A 24089-nucleotide genomic window follows, 5' to 3' on the forward strand; every position below is an offset into this window, starting at 1 on the left:
TTCTTGGGTAGAGGAGGGGTGTTATTTATAACAGTAAAAGATATGAACTTGTAGATTTCAAGTGAGCAGGGAGAGCAGCGGAAGCTTTGATAAAATACGTCCAGGAGTTTGGCTATCTCAAAGTGCCGACGTTTAATGAAGCAACACTTGTTTGAAAGGTTTGCTGTGGGACAGTTAGCACTGCCAATCGCAAGAGTGCAAATGCCAAATGTTGATGAAGAAATATCGTTCGATACCAGTGCATTCTTACCGTTTCAGCTTTGTGCAAACATTATTTACTTTCATTCTGAATTTCGAAGAGTTGGGAACATTGAAATTAAACCCTGAATTTTGAAGAATTGAGAACCTAACAAATATAAAGCCAGATAAACCCCAAATTTCTGGCAAAAATAAACTAAGAAAAAAAACAGCCTCCAAATGTAATGAAAAATAAACCCAGAAAACAAGGAACCCTACTTATAACCCAGGACCGTGACAGGCAACAGCATGCTCTCACGATGTCATTAAATGAAAATTGAGAAGACAAACGAGGACACGGGAAAGAAGTGCAATTGGAGACACACTTCAAACACCACACATCCACTGCAGCGCTGCCGCCAAGATTGCGGCGAATAGTAGCAGTTTTGCACGGCTGCAATGTCGGTCAGGTGAAAATTGAAGAGACAAGACGTACACGTGCCAAACACACCAGTCGGAGACATGGTTCAAACACCACAGCAGCTCTGCAGGCACAAATGCATTTACTACAGAGTTCAGAACAGACCCGTGTCCACCAACACTGGTCCTACCCTGCTACTGTGTAGAATCTCATTCCGTGGCCCCCGGCAAGAAGATACCTAGGTTCACAACTTTTTGTTACCCTTCCAACTTAATAGTCGGGCCCTCCGTTGACATGCGTGCAGCTTATATATACAACAGGTTAAGTATCTGTTACATGGGCTCTTTCACTAATTTAGAAAAGTTCAAGAAAACCATATCACTCATCACTACCCGCCAGTCACATTTTTCTTTTGCCTCGTGTACCTACACCCTAAGGCATGCCAGCTGTTTGGGGCCACAAGAAAACAGAATTTGATTCACTGATTAATTCTAGACGCCAATCTGACACCAAACTCATCTGGCCAGTTGCATCAGTGAACCAGCCACGGTGAAAAAAATTCCGCACCTCTGCCTCTTGTAATCTGCAGCCAGGTACTTGGCATCCTCCACGGTGAGCTTGAAGAAGCTGTCGTCCGGCTCCTCTGCAGAAAGTGAAGGTTGCAGACATTGTTGTGCACTGAGGCATCCAAACGGAACTCTCGTCTTAAAAGAAGACATAAGCCTAAATTTCAGATTTTTTAAAAAAATTCACTTTTCAATTTTGTGTTTTTCAATTTTAGAAACTAATTATACACCCTTACACCAAATTTGATAATTGTACGCCAAATAGTTATGTAAATATAAAATTTTTTCAACACATTGTGAAGCAGCAACAAAGTAAAGGGGTTCACTGCTTGAATGCATTTTTCTCAGTTCCACTTTTTGCTGCAAATTTCATACGAAGGAAACTTTTGTTCAAAGGTAAAAGTATTCTGATACTACAATCAAGATGTTTCTGAACTGAAATTTACTGGGGAATCGGGCTATTTACTTTATTTTGTTTCAAGTTGAAGTCCTCATTAAGAAAAATCTATGTTTGTAAAAACTGACAGAAGACAGATATGCATCTCATATTTTGAGGTATTGACTCTTCCTGAAATATTTACATTTGAGTAATAAAAACTAGATAGCCCAAAGTCTCACATCCCCCACTTTATATTCGAGCAGTCAAAAAGGTGCTTAATGGGTTCATTTGCATATCATAGATTTCTTAACAAAGAATGACACATCTTTTTATGCAGGTATGTAAAATTGTCCTAGAGCGCTGAGAGTTTGCACAATACAGTAAAATCTTGTTATAACAAAGTTGAAGGAGCGCTCATAATTATTTAGTTATAACCATTACTTTTTTATAGCCACTGTCATTTCTTACCACTATTAGCAAGCAAGGGGAATTATGATTGCTTTGTTACATCCGTTAATTTGTTATATCCCATTTCGTTATAAAGAGGTTTTACTGTACACACACACCTTAAGTTAAACATTCCCTGCAAATTTCATTCCAATCACACGGGTAGTTCAGAAGTTAAATCTCTAGCCAGTGTCCTCCCTTAAAGGGCAACTCCGCTCAATTCTGAAGATTTCGGGATAATGATTGATTTCGAATTAAAAAGCCCTAGTGAAACAGACTACGTCGTTTGCTTTCGCGAAAAATGGGATATATATTTTTAAATCTGATTTTAAACACAAGCGGAAATCGAAACCGAAACTTCGGCTCCGCCCGGCAACATTGGCCTCGGGTCGCCAAGTACATGGCCATCACGTGGTACGAGATGTCACGTGATCTTCGGCCCAACGACGGGCGGGATTGTGGCGGGCGTGTGGCAGGCGCGACTGTCGTCTGCACCGCACTCTTCGCCACGTTTTGGTGTCTACGGCATTCGACGACGCCTGCACAACTGCGGCACAAGTGTGCGCGCACGTGGTGTCCGTAGTGTGGACGAAACTCCGAGAGACAATAATCACAATCGGTGAGACGACGACCGTGTTTGTGACGCGGAAGACGGCGGTAACGGCGGGACCACGGCGGGCGGCCGGACGGCTCCCAAGAAACGCGCTGCGCAGGCGCGTTAAGCCAATCACGGGGACACTGCTGAGCGCCGAGAGGCAACGTTGCTGACGTCATGCGCTACGCTCGCCCGGAGAAGTGAAAACAAGCAAAAAAGGGCCATGTAGATGGCGTTTAGCTCAATGTTGGCTCCGCCCATACCGTAGCCTTGACTGCGCTGTTGGTTGCGCCTGAATTCGCCCGCTCAAGTCAGCCGATTTCGGCAACTTGGCGAGTTGCAAAGTTTGCCGGACCGTTTAAGAAACATTTAGACAGAACTGCGTCATAAGATTTCACGTGTGGTCTTTCCAGGCGATACTGAAGAGGACTGCATTGCTTTTTCAAAACCAAAAATGAAGCGGAGTTGCCCTTTAAGGGGAGATTCTGGTCTTGAACATTTTTCTGCCATTTCTGATATCATTTATGTGAAGTCTATATCTGCTCTCAAGTTCTTGCTCTAAGCACAAACATAAGCTCAATTTTTCCTATGTATTGTAGTGTTCAAGAACACCTCAGCTTTATCACAAATGTTTCCGCCCAATTTTCTTACAATACTCCCATCAAAAGATATGGCACAAAGTGTGTCAGCATGTTTTATAAACAGCCGAGAGCGCAAAAAAAAACCACTGTTTTAGTTTTAGCATCAATTTAGAACACGTTGTCACGCGTTGAAATTTATTTTCCGATAATTAAAAATCAGTAGGCATGTGCGAATAGTGTTTTTTTAGCTCGAAGCGAATTCGAAGCGAATAGTAATTTGCTTTGAATATTTTCGAAGCGAATAATTCGAATAGTTGTAGGAAAAATTATTAGCAAAAGTTATAGAGTGGTCACTTCACCGACCATTTATTTTCACTGCAACGCAGCCACAAATCAAAACTTAAGCTCATGCACAAATCAAACCTTAGTACAAGAAAAGTCAGTGATTTTCATGAAAGAACACGAGCTGCTGCACATGGTCAGGGAGGGGAAGCTCCCTCCTGCAGCTCACAATGCTTCCTGCGCTTGAGAAAAGCCGTTCACTCCTAGTCTGGGTTGCTGGTATCGAGAGATACCTACGGGCAACACGAACCAGGGATGGGTACAGATGTCTCCCCCTGCACCTCCACCATGCCAAGGTGTCTTCTGTGCGCGCAAGGAGGGGCGTCTTCAGGTACTCAACAGACTCGGTAGCGAATTCGTGGCCTGGCTTTTGGTGCATGTCAGAACTAAGACTGGTGAAGACATCCCACAGGGTGTCTCCTAACGAGTCTCCTATGCCTCCGCTGGTTTCGGCGGCTGCATCACAAGGCTCGTCCACTGATGCGCTCTCCTCGACGGCCTTTGTCAGGAGTGTGCGTGCCCATTTTTTTCTGCCTCTCCAGTGTAGCACCCGTCCTTGTACCTGGGGTCCACCAACATTGACAAGGCTAGAAGGCGACACATCTTCCCATCTGGAAATCGTGTCTTGATGCTTTGTATGAGGCTTGAGGCAACTGATCCTGCTTCATCGGTAGAGTGTCGACTGAGAACAACCTTGGTGCACTCTAATAAGGGGATCACTTGGGAGAGGGTCGGATAGCTGTCTCCAGACAGCTCAGCCGTGGCTTGCTCGAAAGGCTGCAAGACCTGCACTACTGCAGCTATGAGCCTCCACTCACTTGCACTGAGAGGCTCCACTGTGTCACATTCCGACAGCTCCACACTGACGGGCACGCGAAGCTTCACAAGCCTCTTCATCATGGCGTGTTCACTGTTCCAACGTGTTGGAACGTCTTGCACAACTTCAAGTGGCTCAAGTTTCATGTTCTTTTGGATTTCCATAAGGCGCCCGCGGGCCTTTGCACTTTTTTTATATCGAGCCACAATGGTTCTAGCTTTCGCACATAACTGCGAGAAACCCGCAACTTCTTTTTTGGCGCTGCTGATGCACAGCTGGAGTGTGTGTCCGAAGCACTGCACGCCAGACCACGGTGACCGTGCACACGCTGAGGTGAAATTCCTAGCGTTGTCCGTGACTACATAAATCGGCATGGTGCCTGGCGCTGGTAGTTCCCAGTCCTCGATAGCACTTTTGATGAACTGTTCCAGGTTTTCCGCCGTGTGGGAGTCCGTCATGTCCGTACAAGCCAAAGCGTGCACGTGCTGTCCAAATTCTTTGTCCATCACGTGGCAAGTCACGGAGACGTAGCTATTGTTTGCGCGCAAGATCCAGCCATCCGTCGTGATGGAGTAACATTCTGCTCCGCTACTGAAAATGTCTCGCAGACTCTTTCTTAGTTCTTTCTTTTTGGACTCGAATAGATCCGGTATGACAACCCGCGAGAAGGTCGTCCGCGATGGCACGGTGTAGTCGGGCATGGCAAGCTTCATCATTTCAACGAAACCACTTTCTTCTACGATGCTGTACGGATGCATTCCGCTAGCAATGAAGTTCGCTATTATCGCCGTCATTTGTTTCACTTTGGGTGCAGTCGGTTTCAGTTTGGGCTTGAAACTGTCGGCTACCGACGGTTGCTGATGATTCGGTTTACTCCCGTTCTTTTGTTTGATGGCACTCCCGCGTGCTTGACGCTCACATTCGAAAGTCTTGTACGAATCAGGGTGCCTTTTCAGGTGCGTTGCGAGGGTCGTTGTCGTACCCGTTGGAGTTTTCAGCACTGCCTTGCAATTGAGGCACCGAGCTTCATTTCCCGGTGGCACTTTCAAGAAGTAGTTCCATATCGGATTTCGATACACACCGGCTTCACTTTCATCATTCCCGGCTGCGGTCGATGACCCCTCAGCCATACGAACGAACACGCAGCACCTAGAGCGAGCACACTTCGGAATTCTTTGTGGAGCTGCGACGGCTGCGGCGGCTGCGACGCACGATTTTGTGGTCGGCTTAGCATGTCTTGGATTGAATTGGATATTTTTTTATTTCTTGATGCCGATGCGGTTTTCGTGAGTAACAACCGAAACCGAAACTACCAGATACAATCGGCCTTCCTTCCGCTATTCGTTAGTGCCGAATACTTCGAACTTTTACGAATATCGGAATTCGGATCGAAGCGAATACCGAATAGTGTACTATTCGTTCGAATATTCGGAAAAATCGAATATTCGCACATGCCTAGAAATCAGTCATTAAAGTCTTTGCCAATTAGAAAACTTTGTAGCTGACATTTTTTTAGAAATAGTAATCTTCTTGCACTCTCCGATTTATTAGGTATTAAATCCCGCAAAAAGTATGCAGGTCTAAGTTCTAGATCCAAAGATACTGTAGGCAAAACTTTGTGTTGCAACGAAAAATTTTACAAAACAGGAAAAGCTTTTCAAAACATGCTCACAAACAGCCTGGATATGTAACTTTAAAGCCAGCATTTAAATACAAGTGTGTACATCACAAATAAAAAAAAATTTATTTTCAGGTGCCGCTAACAACAGTTTCCGAATTTCAGCGGTGGCTTGCCCACGCTGCACTGCCGAGCCATCCGTTCCGCGCAACACAGCTTGGACAAAATCCGTGACTTGGGTGTTCATTCTTAGCCCGGAAAAGCCCCCACTTGTTAGGGTTTAATTTGTTCAACAGGCCTTTTCCTTGACAAGACAACCGACTCTGTCCAAGCCATTACTCCAGTCCTTCTCTTGTAATCCCGTGGAACGTTCTCTTGATGCTCCTGCGCCGCTGCGTCGTCAGGTGTCGTGGCACTCGATCCGTGGCGTAGCACCCTCCTCACGTTTTATAACTCAACAGCGCTCGAGAACACCTTCTACAACAGTCGCCCATTCTAAGCATAATGAATGACAAGTTTTAAAGCGGTAGCTTTACGGGCGACACTTTGCAGAGATTTCGAGCCTGTGGGCTGTCGTCGCCGCTAAGGAAAAACCAACAAGATAAAGGGGCTTGGAGCGATAAACTGGTATCCCGTTCACCAGGCAAAAGTGACCCCCACTTGGCTGCCGCCATGTTCTACAATTTTGACCACTCGATACGTAACTGTACCAAATCCTGAGGTTTTTACGCAACACTGAGCCAGCATTTGTATTGTAATTGCTGTAAAAAAACATGATAAACTATTTTTTTGATACTGTTAGCCCCAGAGATCAGTGTCTAGCTCCAATAAAAACTCAAAATACAGCACCGTGGCAGACGGCACTTAGCGGAAGCATTGCGAAGCTGCCCGAGGTTTTGTCGTAAAAGCACATTTTGGACTTAAAACAAACGAAACATACCTTATCTCGTTGTTACTGTTTTTAAACAATCAATAAGCAATTATTTGTGTGCGGTACTTCAATAAATCAAGACGTAAAACTACAAGGTCACGTGTTTAGTTGTCAAAAATGGGGTCACTTTCAGCAGTCAGTTCATTGCTCTAAGGCCCTCTACCTCGTTGGGAAAAACCCTTTTTTTCTCCCCTCTTAGCGTAACAAGAGGGTTCCTGTCAGCCGTGCCGAGCAAAGAGAGTGAAAAGGGCTGTCCTGGCGTCCCGTCAAGAATGGCACAACAAAGGAAGAATCTTCAAGTCGTCCGTTTGAAATAAATGTTTCCAAACATTCCTTGCGTTATGTGAAATCTCACTTTGGCAGTATCCAGTTGCTACGCGCAATGTTACTTCCACCGCGCTTCCCCATTTACTTTTCATTCCAAGCACAGGCCAGCCAAAGTAAAAGATCATTTCGTGGCCCTTTAACAAACTGTGGGCGCACGAAGCAGCGCACTCACCTGCGGAGAGAGGAGGACAGTGCTCCAGGTTAAACAGGACGGCTTTACGCTGCCCAATCTGAAACGACAGAGGACATTGTTTATTTTCTTCTTCTCATCACTTTCGTCAACAGTACACCACCCTTAATGGCGCGTTCACACGGCAGAGTTAGGAGGATTAAACATCTTCACGCTTTGAGGCCGCAAGCACCGCGTCAAGGATGTTTTATAGATTCCCCGAGTCCGCGGGGAGCGGTGGAGAATCCGCGATCGGCCTATGGAATATTCGTCGTCTTGACGTAGCATCCGGTTCCCCTTTTGTAGGGGAAGGATTACGGTAAGCAGGAATGAGCTGTGGGGTGGTGCCTTTCATTTTTTTTTTTTCCTGCCTGTCGTTCGATGAGCCCGTGAAGGTCACAAGCACTTTCGTGGAAGGGGGACTCTGGTGACTAAACTGCACGCGACTTTGTTGTTTCGAGGTTGTCGCCCAGATTTTCTGAATTGCCTCCTCATTCTCATGGCTTTTCCTCTTCGCAGCTTTACGACATACTCTGTTTTTTCTGGAGGTAAAGATCTGTCGTGCGAATACACCACAATACTCTGTCTCAATAATTTCATAAACATCATGGTATCAAGACGGCTTATCTGTAATGATGCTTAAAAACAAGCTAGCTAGCGACTGTTCGTAATGACTGAAATCTGAGACTGAGGAACTTATACAGTTGCACCCATTTATAACGAAGTTGGTGAGGACAAAATGTTGGCTACAACAAAGCGATCAGAATTGCCCATTCCCGTTCAACAGATTTTCCCCCGACTCGGAAGAGGAAAGCTTCTTGAAGCCTCCGACTATACTTGGCATAAACTATGTTGTGGCAAGTTGTTGGGGTCAGCGCAACTTCCACAGTGCTGCAGCCCAGCACCCTGCGAGGACACGTGGCTTGTCTCGTGCCTCATTGCATTCACTCATCTGAATAAGGTTTAACACCTTATTCAGATGAAGGTATACTCCCTCCATTTCCTCGGCTTTCTGCAACGTACAAAATTCCTCCTTCTATGCCGCAAGTGTTTATGCGTCATGCTGCCTTTGGAACTCGGGGCTTAGTAAGTCGGGTGCAAGCTTTTGTACACAGGAATTGAAAACGTCATCACACTTCTGGGCGGTTATTTAGAAATTTGCATTCCTCGAGTCATCTCTACACAAACCATTTAAAGGTACAATAGCCCTCAATGAACGGAACCTTCGAGTGTGCTACACGCGAGAGGGAGATAAACAACTTCATTATAAGTATTCCAATGCAGGCATATGTCGCACACACGATACAGACAATATTTACTGTACCTACACAACTGTCAGTCGACCCCCTTAGATTCCGTGTGAACAAAACAAAAAAAAAAGTGCATTTTATGTTCTTTTAAAGATTTTGATAGTGCCTGGCCCCCAGAGTGCGCTCGATGCCTTTTTGGCGTGCTTTGGCTGAGCATGCACGCGCAAGGCGCACAAGATGCCAAACCATTGTCAAAACTGGAGAGCTTGCACTAGAGGCAGGGCAACCAAAACTCTTTTGCGTCGTTCTCACTCCCTCTGTAACTATAGACTATGATTCGTCCGCACTGGTGCCGTCATTCCCATCGTTGACGTCATCTAACGAAAACTCGCACTTCGCAAACGACCCCATCAAATGCACCTTCCCAACTCGCTCGGTAATCGCGTTGCGCGTCACGGGTGAGGACCGATTGTGTATTTCTGCGACGTATGTTGTGAGCTTGGCCTCTAACTGCGAAGGACACCTGAACCCATCCGGACGTTGGCCAGCAGAAGCCCATTCCAACTGCCGTCGCAGTTAAAAGATCCCGCACCGCTGCAGACGCCACTGGCGCACCAGCCGCTCCGACGAGTCAAACTCTCGTTCAGTGGCGAAGCTGCTGGTTTCTTTCCGACGAAGAGTGGCCGTAAATGAGCAGCGAAAACCTAGTCCGCCCGGTCCATGCACATCGATACAGAGAAACGTAGCTGGCACTTCAGCAGAGTCGCACGATTTGGACGCTCGATCAAACGTGCGACCGTGCATCGTGAGAAAACAAGTAGTGGGGAGCGAGGTTGTTCCAGCAGCCATTCCAACGTGGCTCTTGTACCAGGTGCTGCTAGCCCTGGATTTTGGCAAGCTGCGCATCGCCGCGCCAGCCCCGCAGTGCGGTGTATTGCGTGCCATTCGCTGCCATGTACCCGTGCTGATTTGCGAATAGTGATCACCAGAATCCTGATATTCGTTCGCACAGTTAAAGGGACAATGAAGGCGATTTCGGAGATCTTTTTGGCGATTGAACTGGGTTCCAGGCACGTCTCAGGCCACGTTGCCCAAATTTCAGCCGAAACCGGCGCTTGTGTGCCGCGCAAATCAATTAAACAGTCGCGGTAACAATCGTACCGGGATCGACTGGGGCGACGCCCCAAGAGTTGCGGGAGAAGCCAGGAGAAGCGGAGCTCACGTGACCGATGCGGGGCCAAGGACCGCGACGTCACAAGAGACGCGTCAGCGATTGGTCGAAACGAGAAACGTGCCCTCGGTCACGTTTTGGTTCGCGATTTTTAGAAATACTGTTCTAATTTCCGCTTGAATAACCATCAAAAGTGTAAAGTCGGATCGGAAATGATTACTAGACCGTTAATAAAGCCGCATCATTGTTTTTTTCATTGCTACGCTGGACGCGAAACCGGCAACGAGCAACTATGGGCCAACAAAATAAAATTAAAAAAGAACACGGTACTCGAAAGATTTTGCAAAATGGTAGCTCTAGATGGCTGTTCTAACGGTCGACTGAAGACCAGTATTCGTTCGGGCGACGCTAGTTTTTATGTGTGGGTTGCTGTTCATGTTCTTTGACGACGAAAGAGGACGTCCGCGGAGGAACAGGATCCCGGAACGGCGGGATCGCTGCAGCTTTCCCCTCGGCATCTCCCCCGCGTCCGTCCTTCGGCATGCAAGCCGCTCGTTGCCGGCTGGGCGGTCTCCGTCGGGTGATGGCAGAGGCCGCCACACACATACTCCCGTTCCGTTGGTGTTCGGTCACTGAACGGAAGCTCGAACTCGCTCGCGAGAGCGCCATTCGTCCATGTTGACAGAGTCGGCGCAACGACCGCGCCACCGCGCTGCTATAACCCACCGCGGTAACCAGAGTCTTGATCTCCTAAATACTACCGATACCGACTATTCACACTTGACGTCACTCCCTACGTCACCTCCGTTTTCGGAGGCCCAGAAACGAGACTGGAGATGGTTCAGTTTCGGTTTCTTTACTTCTTTCGTAGGCACATAAATACGCGTCATAAATGCCTACAAAAAATTGGGCGGCATGCTATATTTCCAAGAAGCATTAAAACACCATTTAAAAAAATAAAATAAAATCGTCTTCATTGTCCCTTTAAAAAGAACAAGCAATTGTAAATCGAGCGCACAGAATGGAGCAATGCTACAGGTACATGCAGCCAGCTGAACCCGTAACGAACCGGGGAGTTCTCGATGTCACAACTGTTTAGGCTTTGTCCGTGGTAGAATCCTTTGGTTCTGATTATGAGTCAATCCCTCCTTAACTCAAATCTTTAAAAATTAAAAAAAAAAAGGGTCGGTTTACAATTGCGTAAATACGGTAATAAGAAACTAGTCGAGTCCATCAGAGCAACGCACATATTTGACGTCCTCGTCCTTCATCATGAGTGGCTTTTCACTCTGGGAAGGCGCCGAGGCGGACGTGGCCGGAGGACCGTTCGGCGGGGCGTGGGCCATGGAGATTGCCTTGGGTGCTGCACCCCCCAGCGTGTGGCCGGCAGATGCATCCATTGCCGGCTTTGTGGCTACCTTCCTCTGCGAGGCCAACGAAAACACTGACAACAAACTGGTTTGCACCACAAGGCCGGGACAAAATCATTTATTATTTTTTAATTTTACGGACAAATTTTACGGCGTGCTGCAAGTTGCGCTGGATGTTTATCTACGAAGTTTTCTGAGCATGTTCCGGTTGATGGTGCTACTCACAGATGGCAGAACCATAGAGTTATTATAATAAATGCTAGAGGCTCAGCTGGCGCTAGTGTCTACGGGACTTTCGGTTGCAAATTGAAGCAGACAGCATGCAGTCTACTTTTCCAGTCTTCCTGTGTATTCCTATGGGAAAATGCGCGTGAATTTTGTCTCGTCGCCGGAAAATAACAGTAATAACTTTTCTTATTTTGGTTGTACCGGATAGTATGTACCTTTATCAATATTGTGAAAGTGTAATTGCTTTAGTTACAGCATTTTTCCTTTACCACTGAACGATGTTAAACTTCGCTATATTTCAGGCCCAAACCTGTTTCATGGCAGGTATGTAGAAACGAGCGACGATTCCAAGCAAAATAATAATCGAAAGGAATGTAGAGTGTGTTCAAAGTTCGCCAGCATTCCGTTGGTGCTTATAAATTGCTAATATGCCTGTCCTCTCACTATATGAAAATGCCCCTGTCGTGCATCTTTACGAGTGGTTAAAAAAACATTTGAAACGTAAAGAATAAAGGACGCGGACTACGAAAGGTGTGTTTTCTTATTATTTCCTATGTCGGGAAGTTTTTATCGTGCACCTGTTCTCTGGCTTCCCCCTATTTGCAAAGATTTGGAGCGTGCGGGTGATGATTTGAACACAGAACAAGCATCTTCGCATGTATTCATGAGCAGAAAGAATAAAGCACCACTTATTTATTGCAAATCGGACTATATTACGTGACTTTCGATTTATTTTGATCGTCTGCAAGCACAAGGAGTTACTTATCCAGTGTTACTGCGTAGTTCTTGCCGTCTCTCTTGGTTTTCTACATGTCCTTCGGTCGTTTGGCACGTATGCCCCCATTCTGGAAAGCGCCGGCGCCGTGTTCGCGCTAACAGTGTCCGACAGTGCACATAAATACATGTACGAAGTGGTTTTAGCACCGTTTTTCATGCCACGATTTTAAAATAAAAATGCCGTAACTGACCAATTATTTCATCTGCATGTCAAGGAAATGTTCCAATGTGCATAGGAGGTACGAATTATTCGTGATATTTGCTCTTATAATCGAGCGCAGAGATGAAATGCACTCGCTTTTTTCCGTAGAAATGCATTACCGGAAGTCAATTTTGGACTGCTTGCTGTCTGCTTCAATTTGCAACAGCACACTAGCGCCAGTTGAACCTCTAGCATACATTATAATAACTCTATGGGCAGAACACAAAGCAAAAACATAAAAGCTTCTCTGAGGCAAACATTCGAAAGCAGATCCAGCAGATCTGAGCGTGAGTGGGAGCAGCATCAACAAGGCAGGTTTTGGAGTTTTCATCCCTCTACATAAAAAAGAATGCGAGATTTTTAGGCTTACATTTTTTCCTTGAAACGCACACCGATTGAATTTAAATATAATAAAGACACCACCTAAAGATACCTTTGTAAAAAGTTTAATTGCACTCCATTCATTGGTTTACTTATAAAAATATTTTCTATGCCTCGCCTTAAGACACTTTAGGAGGTGTTGGTCTACACCTACCTCTGATACTGGACTCTGCGCCCTTGGTGGGGACTGCGCTCTAGCCGGAGTCACCGTGGCCACCGGGGCTGGAGGTGGACTCTTTTCTCTGGATGGACTCTGCCTTTGCACATGCTCTCGGCACGCTCCCTCCTCCTTCTTGAAAGGAACCGCAAAGTGCCGACTCACGTGAGCTTGCTGGCCGGCCGTACCTGCAGGTCGCCGCAGAAGCCTGCCAAGGGACGTCTTAGTTATCTCCGGAAAGTTTGCATGACAGACTTTGATGTCACGTGACAATACGGTGTTGTGTGACAATGCGTCGCATGACGTAACATCACCTGACACCATGAGGTCATGGTGTCATGTGAAACTGCGTCATTCGATAGCATGACATCACGGTGACGTAACATTATGTGGAACTATGACATGACACTGTGAGGTATGTGACACAATGACATCATGGTGTTGTGCAGCACTGGGTCATGCGACACCTTACATGACACCAGGACATTAAGGTGTCACTGCATCACGTGACACCATAACATGACACTGTAATGTATGAGACACAATGACATCGTGGTGCTGCGTGACACTGCATCATGTGGCACCCCAACATGACACCAGGGTGCCATGGTATCACTCATGTGATGCAATGTCATATGACATAACCTCTTGTGACACAATGACATGACACTGATGAACACGACACAATGACATCATGAAGCTGCATAACACTATGCTGTCATGTGACACCTTACATGACACCAGGACATCAGGGTGTCACTGCATCACGTGACACCATAACATGACGCTGTGATGTATGCGACACAATGACATCATGGTGCTGCGTGACACTGCATCATGTGGCACCCCAACATGACACCAGGGTGCCATGGTATCACTTTCATGTGATGCAATGTCACATGACATAACATCTTAGGACACAATGACATGACACTGATGAACACGACACAATGACATCATGAAGCTGCATAACGCTACGTTATGTGCCACCTTGGTGTGACACCAGGACGTCACTGTGACACTAAATCATAAGAGTGACGTCAGTTAACATCATGTGACACCATGACATGACACTGTTATGTGTGTGACACAATAATGTGATGGTGCCGTGTAACACTGCATCGTATGGTACCCTGTCATGACTCCACAGTGTCACTGCATCACATGGCTCTGTGATGTCACATGCCACCATGATGTCACATAGTTTTATGTAAGTCAGGTCATGTGACATGCATCATGCCGACACCGTCGTGTGAACACCGCCTGCTAAAACTGAAAAGGTTGTATGCACCTGATGACTGCCTTGCCGCTCGTGAGGCCAAGGTTCTGTAAGGTGGTTTCCCGGAGCTTGTCCTTGCCTACAACCTGAAACAGCGGCCCCTCCAATAGCTCAAGATAACGGTCGGTCATCCAATGCCCTATTTCGAGCCTGTTCTCAAATGTCGCCTAATAACTGTGTGATCCAAGTTGATGGGAGAAGGTAGCAAATGAAACCCTAGTTGCAGTAGAGCGAGATTTATATCATATTAGCACGAGTGTATATCTTTTCACGAACAAATCCTGCAAACCTATCACAGTAGAACCTCGTTGATACGTTTTCCAGGGGACCACGGAAAAAAAATGTATCATCCGGGAAAACGTAACAGCCGATAATGCACTTAGGGGGGCTCTACATGAGATAGAAAGCAGGTCTTATACAATGGTTTATTTTACGTGTACTTACAGAACTGTTGAGGAATCAGACATGTTCACAAAAAACGCGTAATATCCGCCTGCCGCTTCGAATTAATGTTAAACAGTAAAAGCCGTTTTTCCAGGAGCCGCAGTCCTCTCTCACTGTCTGCGCAGTCGTAAACATTTACGTAGCGACACAAGGTGTCCAGCAAAACGATTGTGTCCCCAAACTTGGGCGCAGCGTAATGCACCGTCCGAAGAATATCAAACTTCTCTTTAAAAGAGAGTGCTTTCCTTTTCCGCGATGCCATGACCGTCGTCAATGGGCACAAAGTGCACATACTACGAAACACCACGGTTCACACAATCGAGCGGAACAGAAACTAGAAATGCAGCGTGCATGCAGGTGCGCCTCATGCCAGTGAAAGAAAAGGATGGATGAAAGAGAGAATGAGCAATTGTCGCCTCGCCAGCCTTGCTCCCCATCCGAGCAGTGCTCCAAGGTCACACCCGGACAAGATGGAAAGCTGTGGCAGAGCTCAGGAAAGCCCAGCGAGGAGACAGGGAGACGGAAAAGAGGGGGAAAGGAGTAGAGGGAGAAGGGCGTCTGCGTGCCCACGCGTGCCGTGTGACCCGCACTGCATGGTTCGGCTTTGCTCCACTAGCATCGCTTCGAAGCCAGCGTGGCAGCCTGGCGCGCTGTGATGCAGACACTTTTGTACCTAACAACCGGGAAACCAAACGTAACAGGCAGGGAACTAATACATGTACCTCTATGGAAGTAAAACGGGACCGGCGTTTTCTAATGTTAACAGCTGGGAAAACATATAAACCGTGAACGTATGAACGAGGTTATACTGTATTCTGCAGAGCATACAAAGAGCCAATCAGGGCTTTGCAGAGGGGAGAGAAGCAAACAAAATGACACTGTAAAGATTGGGGTCCAAAAAATGGGATCTGCACAGGGTTTCTGGCATGTAATGACGCGCTCGGTCTGCCAGTACAGGTCACTTGTTTTTACATTTAACATTGACAATGCCTCATCATTTGCTGGGCTTGCTCCATAGATAAAACTGATTGGCCTCAATCTGTGAGAAAGCAGAGGCACTGGCTTTGTTCATTAAAAGGGGACTTTATGGACAGTATAAAGTAACAACCGTCGTCTTAAAAATAGCAATGTAAAAAGAGTGATGGTTAGACATACCTCTTGCCTCATGTAAACGCAGACCAAGTCCATTGCATGATCAGCCCCTTGATCCTCACTTAAAAAAAACAACAAAGAACATTAGTGCAGGTTGGAACAGATTGAGACATCATTTATTGCCACTTAAGACTTTCGATGCACAGCCGGTATAGGACGCTAGAAGCTTTGGTTCAAGATGCATTCTAGGCATGGTTAGGAATGCTCATATTGTAGAACTCAGGAGCATGAGTTCGCAAACTGGGTTCCCAGGAACCCAGAATCCTCCAAATATCTACAGAAATTCCCGAATCTCCCAAAATTCCTCGACCGTCCTTGCCCCCGAGTAAAGTGTTTTTTTTAGAGTTTAAACACTTTTTTTAGTGGATCTGAGTCATCCACTGATGCATAACTATAAGCCAAGCACTCCATAGTATGTGCAGGGGTGGGACAGAACAAAGTTGTCTAGGAACAAGTTTTGGAGTAGAAAAACCAGCAGTTTGATGCAGCTTAGGAGCAGAAAAATCTGAAATTTGGAGAACCAAGGCTATACAATTTTTTTGTTGGAGAATCTTAGAAGTAAACTGTGATATAGTTCAAAAGGGAAGTTGAAGAGGTTCTTGAGAATCCCGTAAATCTGAATATCATGTTCGTTTTCCCTGAAGATGTAACTAAAAGCGAGAAAATGCAAATACCTTCGAACAGTTATTACGTCACAAAAGGTCTTTCGGCGGCCAAGAGTGTGTCGCTTGTGTGGGCAGCACGTGCAATTCCAAGCTCGCCAAGTATATTCCCCCACCCTAACACCAGACACAAAGTCATTTTAATTACTTTTCTGAAAATATCAAGAGTATGCGTGCATAGCTTTGATGGGCGTTGAAGATGCACGAGAGCAGAGATACCGAAAGCTCCTTTTATGACGTAATGCTTCAGGAAGGAGGGGCCTCAGCGGTATACTTTGAAAATGGTTTTCTGCAGCCTCCGTGCACCAAATTGAAAAATAATCATTAGTTTCGTAATCCTAGACGCCAAATGAAGACAATTTAATTGCTTTTACTCAAATACAGAACCGCTTCAGTTTCCCATTAAGAAAGCATCTCAGCCAGTTGTACCATGAGTTACAATTCAGGCAAAGTAGGTTTGTACTACAAGTGTTGAAAAGTGTTCAATGGAAATTTACGGTGATATACCTGAAATTACACAAAGAGATTGAAAGGGCATGGTTTGGCACCATTAATGATACATGCTACGTTGCATCGCACATCGCAGCATATACGATGTATGATGCAACGGTAGGATGGTTAGTATGTATGGATTAAATACTTATATACTAATATGGATATAAATATACTTAGATACTGTCACTATCACGAATAAGCACATCGAATCCATCGGATGGATAGATAAATGGACAGGGCGGAACCAAGAAATCGGGCAGCGGCTTGCGCCACCTGGCAATGGAATACCGAGCTTTCACTTTCCGTTGAACCTAGCGTCACTGTGATCTTGAGTGCAGCGTGGCACAATTTTGGTCAATTTCACGCTTTTGGCACCGCCAGGCGCAGGAAATTGTGAATGCAGTATCAAAATGGTGCAATTGGCACAGCTGTCTCTCCCCTGTATGCGCTTTAATGTTTACAAGGTCTGTAGGCTTCTGCATTGCGTTACTGCTTTATCGTATGAATGCCGAGACCGGCGGGGGTTCCTCGGTATCAAAAAGTTTGAGAACCCCCGCTCTAGAGGATTCAGCATTTACTCATGCTCAGCCAGCATCTCCTACCGGGTGTACTCAAGCACAAGTCGGGCAAAAAAAATATTGTATAAATAAGCCAGTAAACACAGTGCCATGGAACTTTTCACAAAGGTGTTTTTAAATAGGGCATTAATAATACTCAAATTTCACGAGAGTAGATTTCTGGAGAGATCTAAAAAAAAAGAGAAACCTTTTTTTCCCGCTACGTGCGGGAAGAAAACGATAGCAAGCCATTGGGTCGACGCCGCTACTCACATGTCGTACCACACATGCTCGGATCTGCAGGGTCTGTTTTGGGTGTTAATCTCGATGAACCTTTCAGGTTTTCGTACCGTGTTGTGCCGCACGTGTGTGGCGGCGTCAACCCAACGGCAGCCTTCAGTTTTCCTACCGTGAATAAGAAAAATGAGGTGTTTCTCTTCGTGCATTTTTGTTCCAGAAACCTATATATACTCGCTAAATTTGAGTACAATAAATATGACAACTAAAAACACTATAGTGAAAAGTTTCGTGGCACACTGTTCCCTGGCTTATTTATAGAAATTTTTCTTTACACCCGAATAGCAGTCGACTGCGACTCCCAGCTTCACTCGGGATTTTCTTGTTTAACCGGCTCGAGCCAGTACGTTGCCCTTTCTTCTTCCCACCACCGTGCCGGGAACGTCTTTCGAAACTCACGTCTTGTCCGGCCAGTGGCGGACGACGTCGAGGAGGGAAGCAGACGACGGGAACGGGGCCACGAGCCGCTCACCGGACTCCAGCTGGAGGCAGATGTCCACCTTGGCGTGGCCCCCCACGGCTGCGGGGTTGGCGCCCGCCCGCAGTTCCAGCTGGGCGTTGTTGGGCAGGTTGGCAAAAGACACTGGCAAGCTCGGGTTCAGCCGGTTGTTGTGGTGGCTGCGCAACAAAGAGCCACGACACCCCGGGGTCACTCGGCAGGTTTCCCAGAGCGCCCTCGCGGCGCCCAAGACGCGTCTACCCCCGATGTGTCCGGCGTCCCCTCCCGCCCGTACGGTGAAAGCGGTCCCAAAGCGACGGCAGACAGCGTGACAAAAGCCAGAGCGTTGTGCCGTCAAATGTCGCGATTTTGGAGGTTGGCAATAAAAGTCCCAACAAAAAGTAGCAGTTGAGCGTTGCTGCATAGTCCCAACTTGTGGCTGCCAAAACTTTCGTGGACCCTCAAGTGGAAGAGCTACCAACAGCAGGACAGGCGTCCGTCCCATCCACCACCACCCCTGCGACACCGCCCGGATTGCGGTTGGCAACAGCGTGGCACTTGTACGACGTCGTCGAGGGACTACTTTTAGGGACGCATTCCAGGCATTGTAGAGCCGTTTCTTATTTTGCTGCGCAGTTCACCTCGTCGTTAACTCCGACTGTTGCGCCCGAGCATGCTTGCAACTCGGTTTCGGTTCGCTACCTGCCACTCCCAACTGGGCTGTCCATTTCTTTTCTACACGTAGCGCCATCTACGAGCAAGCGATCGACAAAGTATTTCGTCCTGCGGTGTCCCCTGTGGGAATTTTCTACTCGTCGCCATAACCTTGCACCTCCTCGAGAATTGGGAACCAAACAAAAAAATGCGACAATATCCCGAGTTCACACCAGGACCACCAGAGTGCACCCTTTGCAGACAAAGGACGCCACCCAACACGATCACCTTTTATGGAAGTGTAAGCACTTTGAAAGAGAAAGGGAGGAAACTTTCGCAACACTAGAACCCAGGGCAAGCCATAAGGCATGCAAGCGAGGATAAAGACTAAAGACAATTCTGAAAGAAGACTCTGAATGCCGAGATCTGCAGCCTCCCATCTGAGGAAAACGGGCCTCAGTAAAATGTTAAGTTTTCTTCTTTTCTCAGACCATGCTGCAGTGCAACTATCTTTTCTTTTTTCATCAATTAAAACATTTTCATTGATTCAGTCTGTTTCAGTTTGCTCCTTCGTTCTAAGAGTGGCGAATCTATGCCGTCTAACCTAAAGCTTCATGAAAAACTAATTAATCCTGAACTCTCAGACCTCCTAAAAAGAAGAGAATTAAAATTCAGAACATAAAAAATGCATTCTGAGGCAGCGTAAAAAGAGTGACCTCAGGGCACGAGGTCAAGGTGCCACTTTGAATAGTACCGCATTTCGAGAAGTACAATATACAAGAGAATGTAAACTGGAGGCATAGACATTATAAAAACTTCCTTGCCCATGGATAAGTGTGTCTGATAAATAAACAATCTTCATGAAGCACGCTAAACTGCTACTGAAACCAAAATTTGCATTTGGCAAGTGGGAAAAAAAAAATCCCAGCACTCAAAGGCTTAAAAAGTCAACTTCCAAAACATTTCTTTCGCACAAAAAGTATTTCCAGCTAGGGTTAAAAAAAATTTCCCCAAAGTGCAACATGCCCTGCAAGCTTCTTTACGGGAACAGTCGTCCTTAGCAAGGTTTCGAGGCGGATCTTGAGGCGAGTTTACTGTAGGGTCGGCGCCGGACTGTCCTGTAGGGTCATGTGATGCCATTGCAGGGGTGGAACTCATGAAATGTACTTGGGAGCAGCCACAGGAGCAGCTGAAACAGCTGTTTTAGAGCAGGTTGGGAGCAGCTAAAACTACATTCTGGAGCAGGCTAGGAGCAGCTCAGATCAGTTTGCATTGCACTTCAGCTTGTGTCTTAGACAAGCACTGGAGCAATTTCAATTGTGCTTAGGAGCAGAGATGAACATCAGTGGTTAGGGACCCAGGTAGATGGGATAACAGTGTAATAGATGCGAAAACTTGAAACTTTGCGAGCCTTAATGAGAATCAAAAACCTAGTACCTGATGTTTCTGAAGATAGCGTCCTTAATATTTTCTTAGTGGCTTTCGGCTGCTCAAAATGCAAACCAGCACTACTTATCGCACAACCCGCACGTGATTGACATAGTAATTATATGTGCGAACCACGTGACGAGCGTAAACAATGGACGTGAAGTTGCACGGAGGAGCAGGGCAACAAATTTCGAGTTTATCCTATTGTGCAACTCGATATCGAAGCAGCAGGCTACGATTAACGAAGTTATCGTATTTGAAGCGATAAGCAGGAGCAAGGTTAAAGTACGCCGAGCAGATAAGTAGAGCTGCTGGCCGGCAAGGTTTCGGATCGGACCGCGTTTCAGTTCTATCGAATCACGATTTATCTTGCGAGAATGCGGTTCCAACTCCTAAGGATGAAGTACTAAAAGGAATCTTTTGCTCATTTGCTTTCGACTGGATGACGTCCGGATTCCGGGCCGCAGAGCCTCATGCAATCTGATGCTTAACGACTCGACCTCACCTCGGCCGGCTTGCCCTACCGCTTATGGTTGAAGAATAACAATCCAGTCGCAGGTGGTGTAGCGCTTAGAATCCGAGTTTTTTTCGCGCGCTTCCGACTCGGGATAGACAGGGGGAATAAACAAAACAAAGGATTACAAGGCCGACCAGGCTAAACGCCCTCATTGTTGCCAATCGAGTCGATAGAAACCAAAACTAAGACGAAATAAAAAGTTTTTTGGCGCACGTTTTGCGATTTGGCGCATAATGGCGCGAGGTATTGGCTGTGGCGCAGTTTCTGCAACATGGCGCAGGACGGCGCAGACACATGCGTCTGGCGCAAAATGGCGCAGACGTTCCACCCCTGCATTGCTAGTGTGTATCCTGTGTGCAGCAGTGTACGGCGCCTTCGACCGTTCCCGCAGTTCACTTGCAGTATGCGGCAAGGAACCGGCAGATTTTAACACAGAATGTGCTGTATAGGCCGAAACCTATGTGAAGAATGATCTATGAAAACTGCGACATCACGACAATGTCACTTTGAGGTGATGTCACGGGATGTCATCGTGACATTAACGTGACAACATGACGTCATGTTACAGAATGACGTCATGTTATACATCACCACGACGCCAGCTCGACGTCATCATTGCACCACGACATCATATGACTGACACTGCGACGGTGCACGACATCAGTCATGTCACCTCATGACGTGATACGCACACTACATGTGCCCAGCTCATTCTCAACACATTCCAAGTTCCGGGGTCTTCGTCAGTATGACTGAACTAGTGTCATTTTTCCTCTTGGCTTGCAAGGCTCCCGTGGATGCTTCCGATCGAAACCTACACTTGCTGGGCACGTGTGAAAGATGTCAAATTTTAGCTTATATCGACAGAAAAAAAATTGAAGTAACAAAGAAAGTAGCAGGGACACATGTTTTGCTACCGGTGGCAGAACCATCTTTTATTTCCGAGAAAAGATGCGTCCACACTTGCCGGTGTTGAAATGCTGTTTTACCGAACCAAGTCCTCGTTATGCAATGTCTCTTGCGTGACGAAGAAAAATTGCTGAGCACCGCAATCCCAGTTGGTGCCTCCAGCTGAACAAACCTTGTACTGAGATAAGTGAGCAAATTTAATTAGCTGCACGCTCTTACTCTTGACAGATTTATCAATACCGTGGAAGGCTCGGCTGCCTATAAAAATTCAGATGAAAGTGAAAATATGTGGGCAAACTGGCGAATGAACTCCATAATAAGAAAACCCAAGACTGGGAATAACCAAAAAAAAAGTTTTAAAATTATTAATAAATTTTGAAACCCTGTGTGTGGTCGTCAGGTTTTTTGTTTTTTTTTAATTCCCAATCTCAGGCTTTTTATTACAGAAAACATTCTGCCCCAATATATTTCCCGGCTGATGATCTCAACCTAGATTAGTGACACTGAAAACATCCCAAAACTCTGAATTCTGCGGTTGATAAATGAAAGCTAGAGAAACTCAAAATCTGAGGCCAACAAATAAACTCCGATTTCACTCGAACATAAGACTAAAAAAATGCGGAACCCTATAGGTGTAAGGCACTCAAATACAGTCGTGTCTCGTTAATATGAAACAAACACGGTAATAGGAACACCCTGCTACGTTTTTGTCTCATCATAGATAACTCACAACATGGACAATTTGTGGGGAAGGATGGAATGGAGGTGACCGCATTTCCGAGACACGGCTGTGCATTTGCTCTTTTAAAGGATTTATAACACAATTTTAGTACACACTTTTCATCCTAAGCTTCATTAAAGAGGCGGTTAGTTTGTCCTCAGTCGTAACAGCACTCTCTCTGTACCTGGTCCCAGGTGTTGGGCTAGGCGACAGACCGAAAGCGGTTGTCACTACGCTACACTCCTGCAACGTATGCTTCGCGTCCCTGGGTGACTCAAGCCCAAGGACACCAGTCTGCCGTAGCCAGTCATCCTCCGTGCTCGTGCCCTATAATTAGAAGAGAAATTCAAAAAAATTATTTACACTAGCTCGCTTATTAGCGCTCCTAAATGAGCAACATAAAGTGGAAACAGAAGTAAGGTAACCTATCTACTCTGCGTTCCACTCAATATCGGCCAACCTGTATCTGCAAAAACTGACTGGTGCCGTATAGATCCCTGTCAAGAAGCCCATTTCGCAAGTGCAGTGTTTTGGACAATATTGTCCCAAATAAGCTATGCATAATTAAATTCTGTTTAGTAAAAACAGATAGACATGGTTCAATTTAGAAGCTAGAAACCACTCAATCCGTATATTTTAATAAGGCTTGGAGCATTGGGGAAGGGTGGTCGTGCATAAAGTAGAAGGTGGATGCAATGCGTGGGACCAAGAACGAAGCGTTGCTCCAAATTTTCTCCGAAATTGACTCATTTAGTGGTTTTAATTGCTACCCATTAAGTTCCTAGTTTTAACAACCTGGTTAGATTGTGGGGTAGCCAGCTGCCAGGCCAAGTAGAGATGCATTTTTGCCGAGTATTCTCCATCTGTCCTTTTTGCGGGTGAGCGGCACGCACCAAACCCCGCAAGCTTCGCTCATCAAAAAGTTTATTATGCACATATAATTTAGAACTCGATTTCTCTAGAACATTATCTAGCTTCATAACTGGGCCCCGGCGACCAGCACCTTATTTCTATGCGATGCATAATTTTCAACAAGAAACGTTTTATGTTTTAGCGCAGTGGTTCTCAAATGGGGGTCCGCGAAGGGATTCTAGGGGTCCGCAAAGCCCAGCCTCATCAGTCAAGTTCGGCAATAAAAGTTGTCTTTTCTCAGATTGAGAAGAAACATTCAAATTTTCAGGTGAGCTTTCTTGTGTATATGTCTATAATAGATGTCTAATTCACACTAGCCCTTAGTTATATCCATTTATTAAATCACTATCATAATGAAGCTATACCTTTCCCTTCCCCTCACCACGAACGAAGTCCTCCGTCATTTTCGCCGATCCACAAGGGGTCCGCGAAACATTGATGGCTGAGAACCACTGTTTTAGCGAAACACCCGGTACAATCTTAAAACTGGAAAGGTAAGTTACCGCGTCCACTTGCTCCGCGCAAGCGACCTGGGTGGAGCCGTCTCGGCCGCCCGAAGCAGACGACAGGAGCCTGAGTGGCACGCGGTTGCACTGCGTTCCCTACGAGGAAAGAGCAGGTAAGACAGCTGTATGCTGTATGGCAACGCTCATACATTTGGTGCCACAAAAAGAAACCTACCGGACAGGTCTAATGGATCATTGGCTCTTTAAAGGG

At 46.2% G+C, this 24089-nt stretch overlaps 1 protein-coding gene across 2 annotated transcripts in view; it reads right to left on the bottom strand.

The window, feature by feature from the left end:
* Window positions 1–24089, bottom strand: part of LOC8027456 (tether containing UBX domain for GLUT4) — a 72789-nt gene that overhangs the window by 17128 nt on the left and 31572 nt on the right. Inside the window, exons 4-12 of one of the 2 annotated variants that reach the window (XM_040218174.3) lie at window positions 23876–23974; window positions 22645–22787; window positions 18192–18410; window positions 15785–15842; window positions 14198–14271; window positions 12904–13114; window positions 11039–11215; window positions 7374–7431; window positions 1166–1241 (exon numbers count right to left, since the gene is read on the bottom strand). In XM_040218174.3, the coding sequence (XP_040074108.1) occupies window positions 1166–1241; window positions 7374–7431; window positions 11039–11215; window positions 12904–13114; window positions 14198–14271; window positions 15785–15842; window positions 18192–18410; window positions 22645–22787; window positions 23876–23974 (1115 nt within the window). The remainder of the gene's footprint in view (window positions 1–1165; window positions 1242–7373; window positions 7432–11038; window positions 11216–12903; window positions 13115–14197; window positions 14272–15784; window positions 15843–18191; window positions 18411–22644; window positions 22788–23875; window positions 23975–24089) is intronic. The other variant, XM_040218176.3, reaches the window with a different exon arrangement.

Source organism: Ixodes scapularis, unplaced genomic scaffold (genome assembly GCF_016920785.2).
Source record: "Ixodes scapularis isolate PalLabHiFi unplaced genomic scaffold, ASM1692078v2 PGA_scaffold6__148_contigs__length_123643588, whole genome shotgun sequence".
In the NCBI taxonomy this organism is placed as follows: domain Eukaryota; kingdom Metazoa; phylum Arthropoda; class Arachnida; order Ixodida; family Ixodidae; genus Ixodes; species Ixodes scapularis.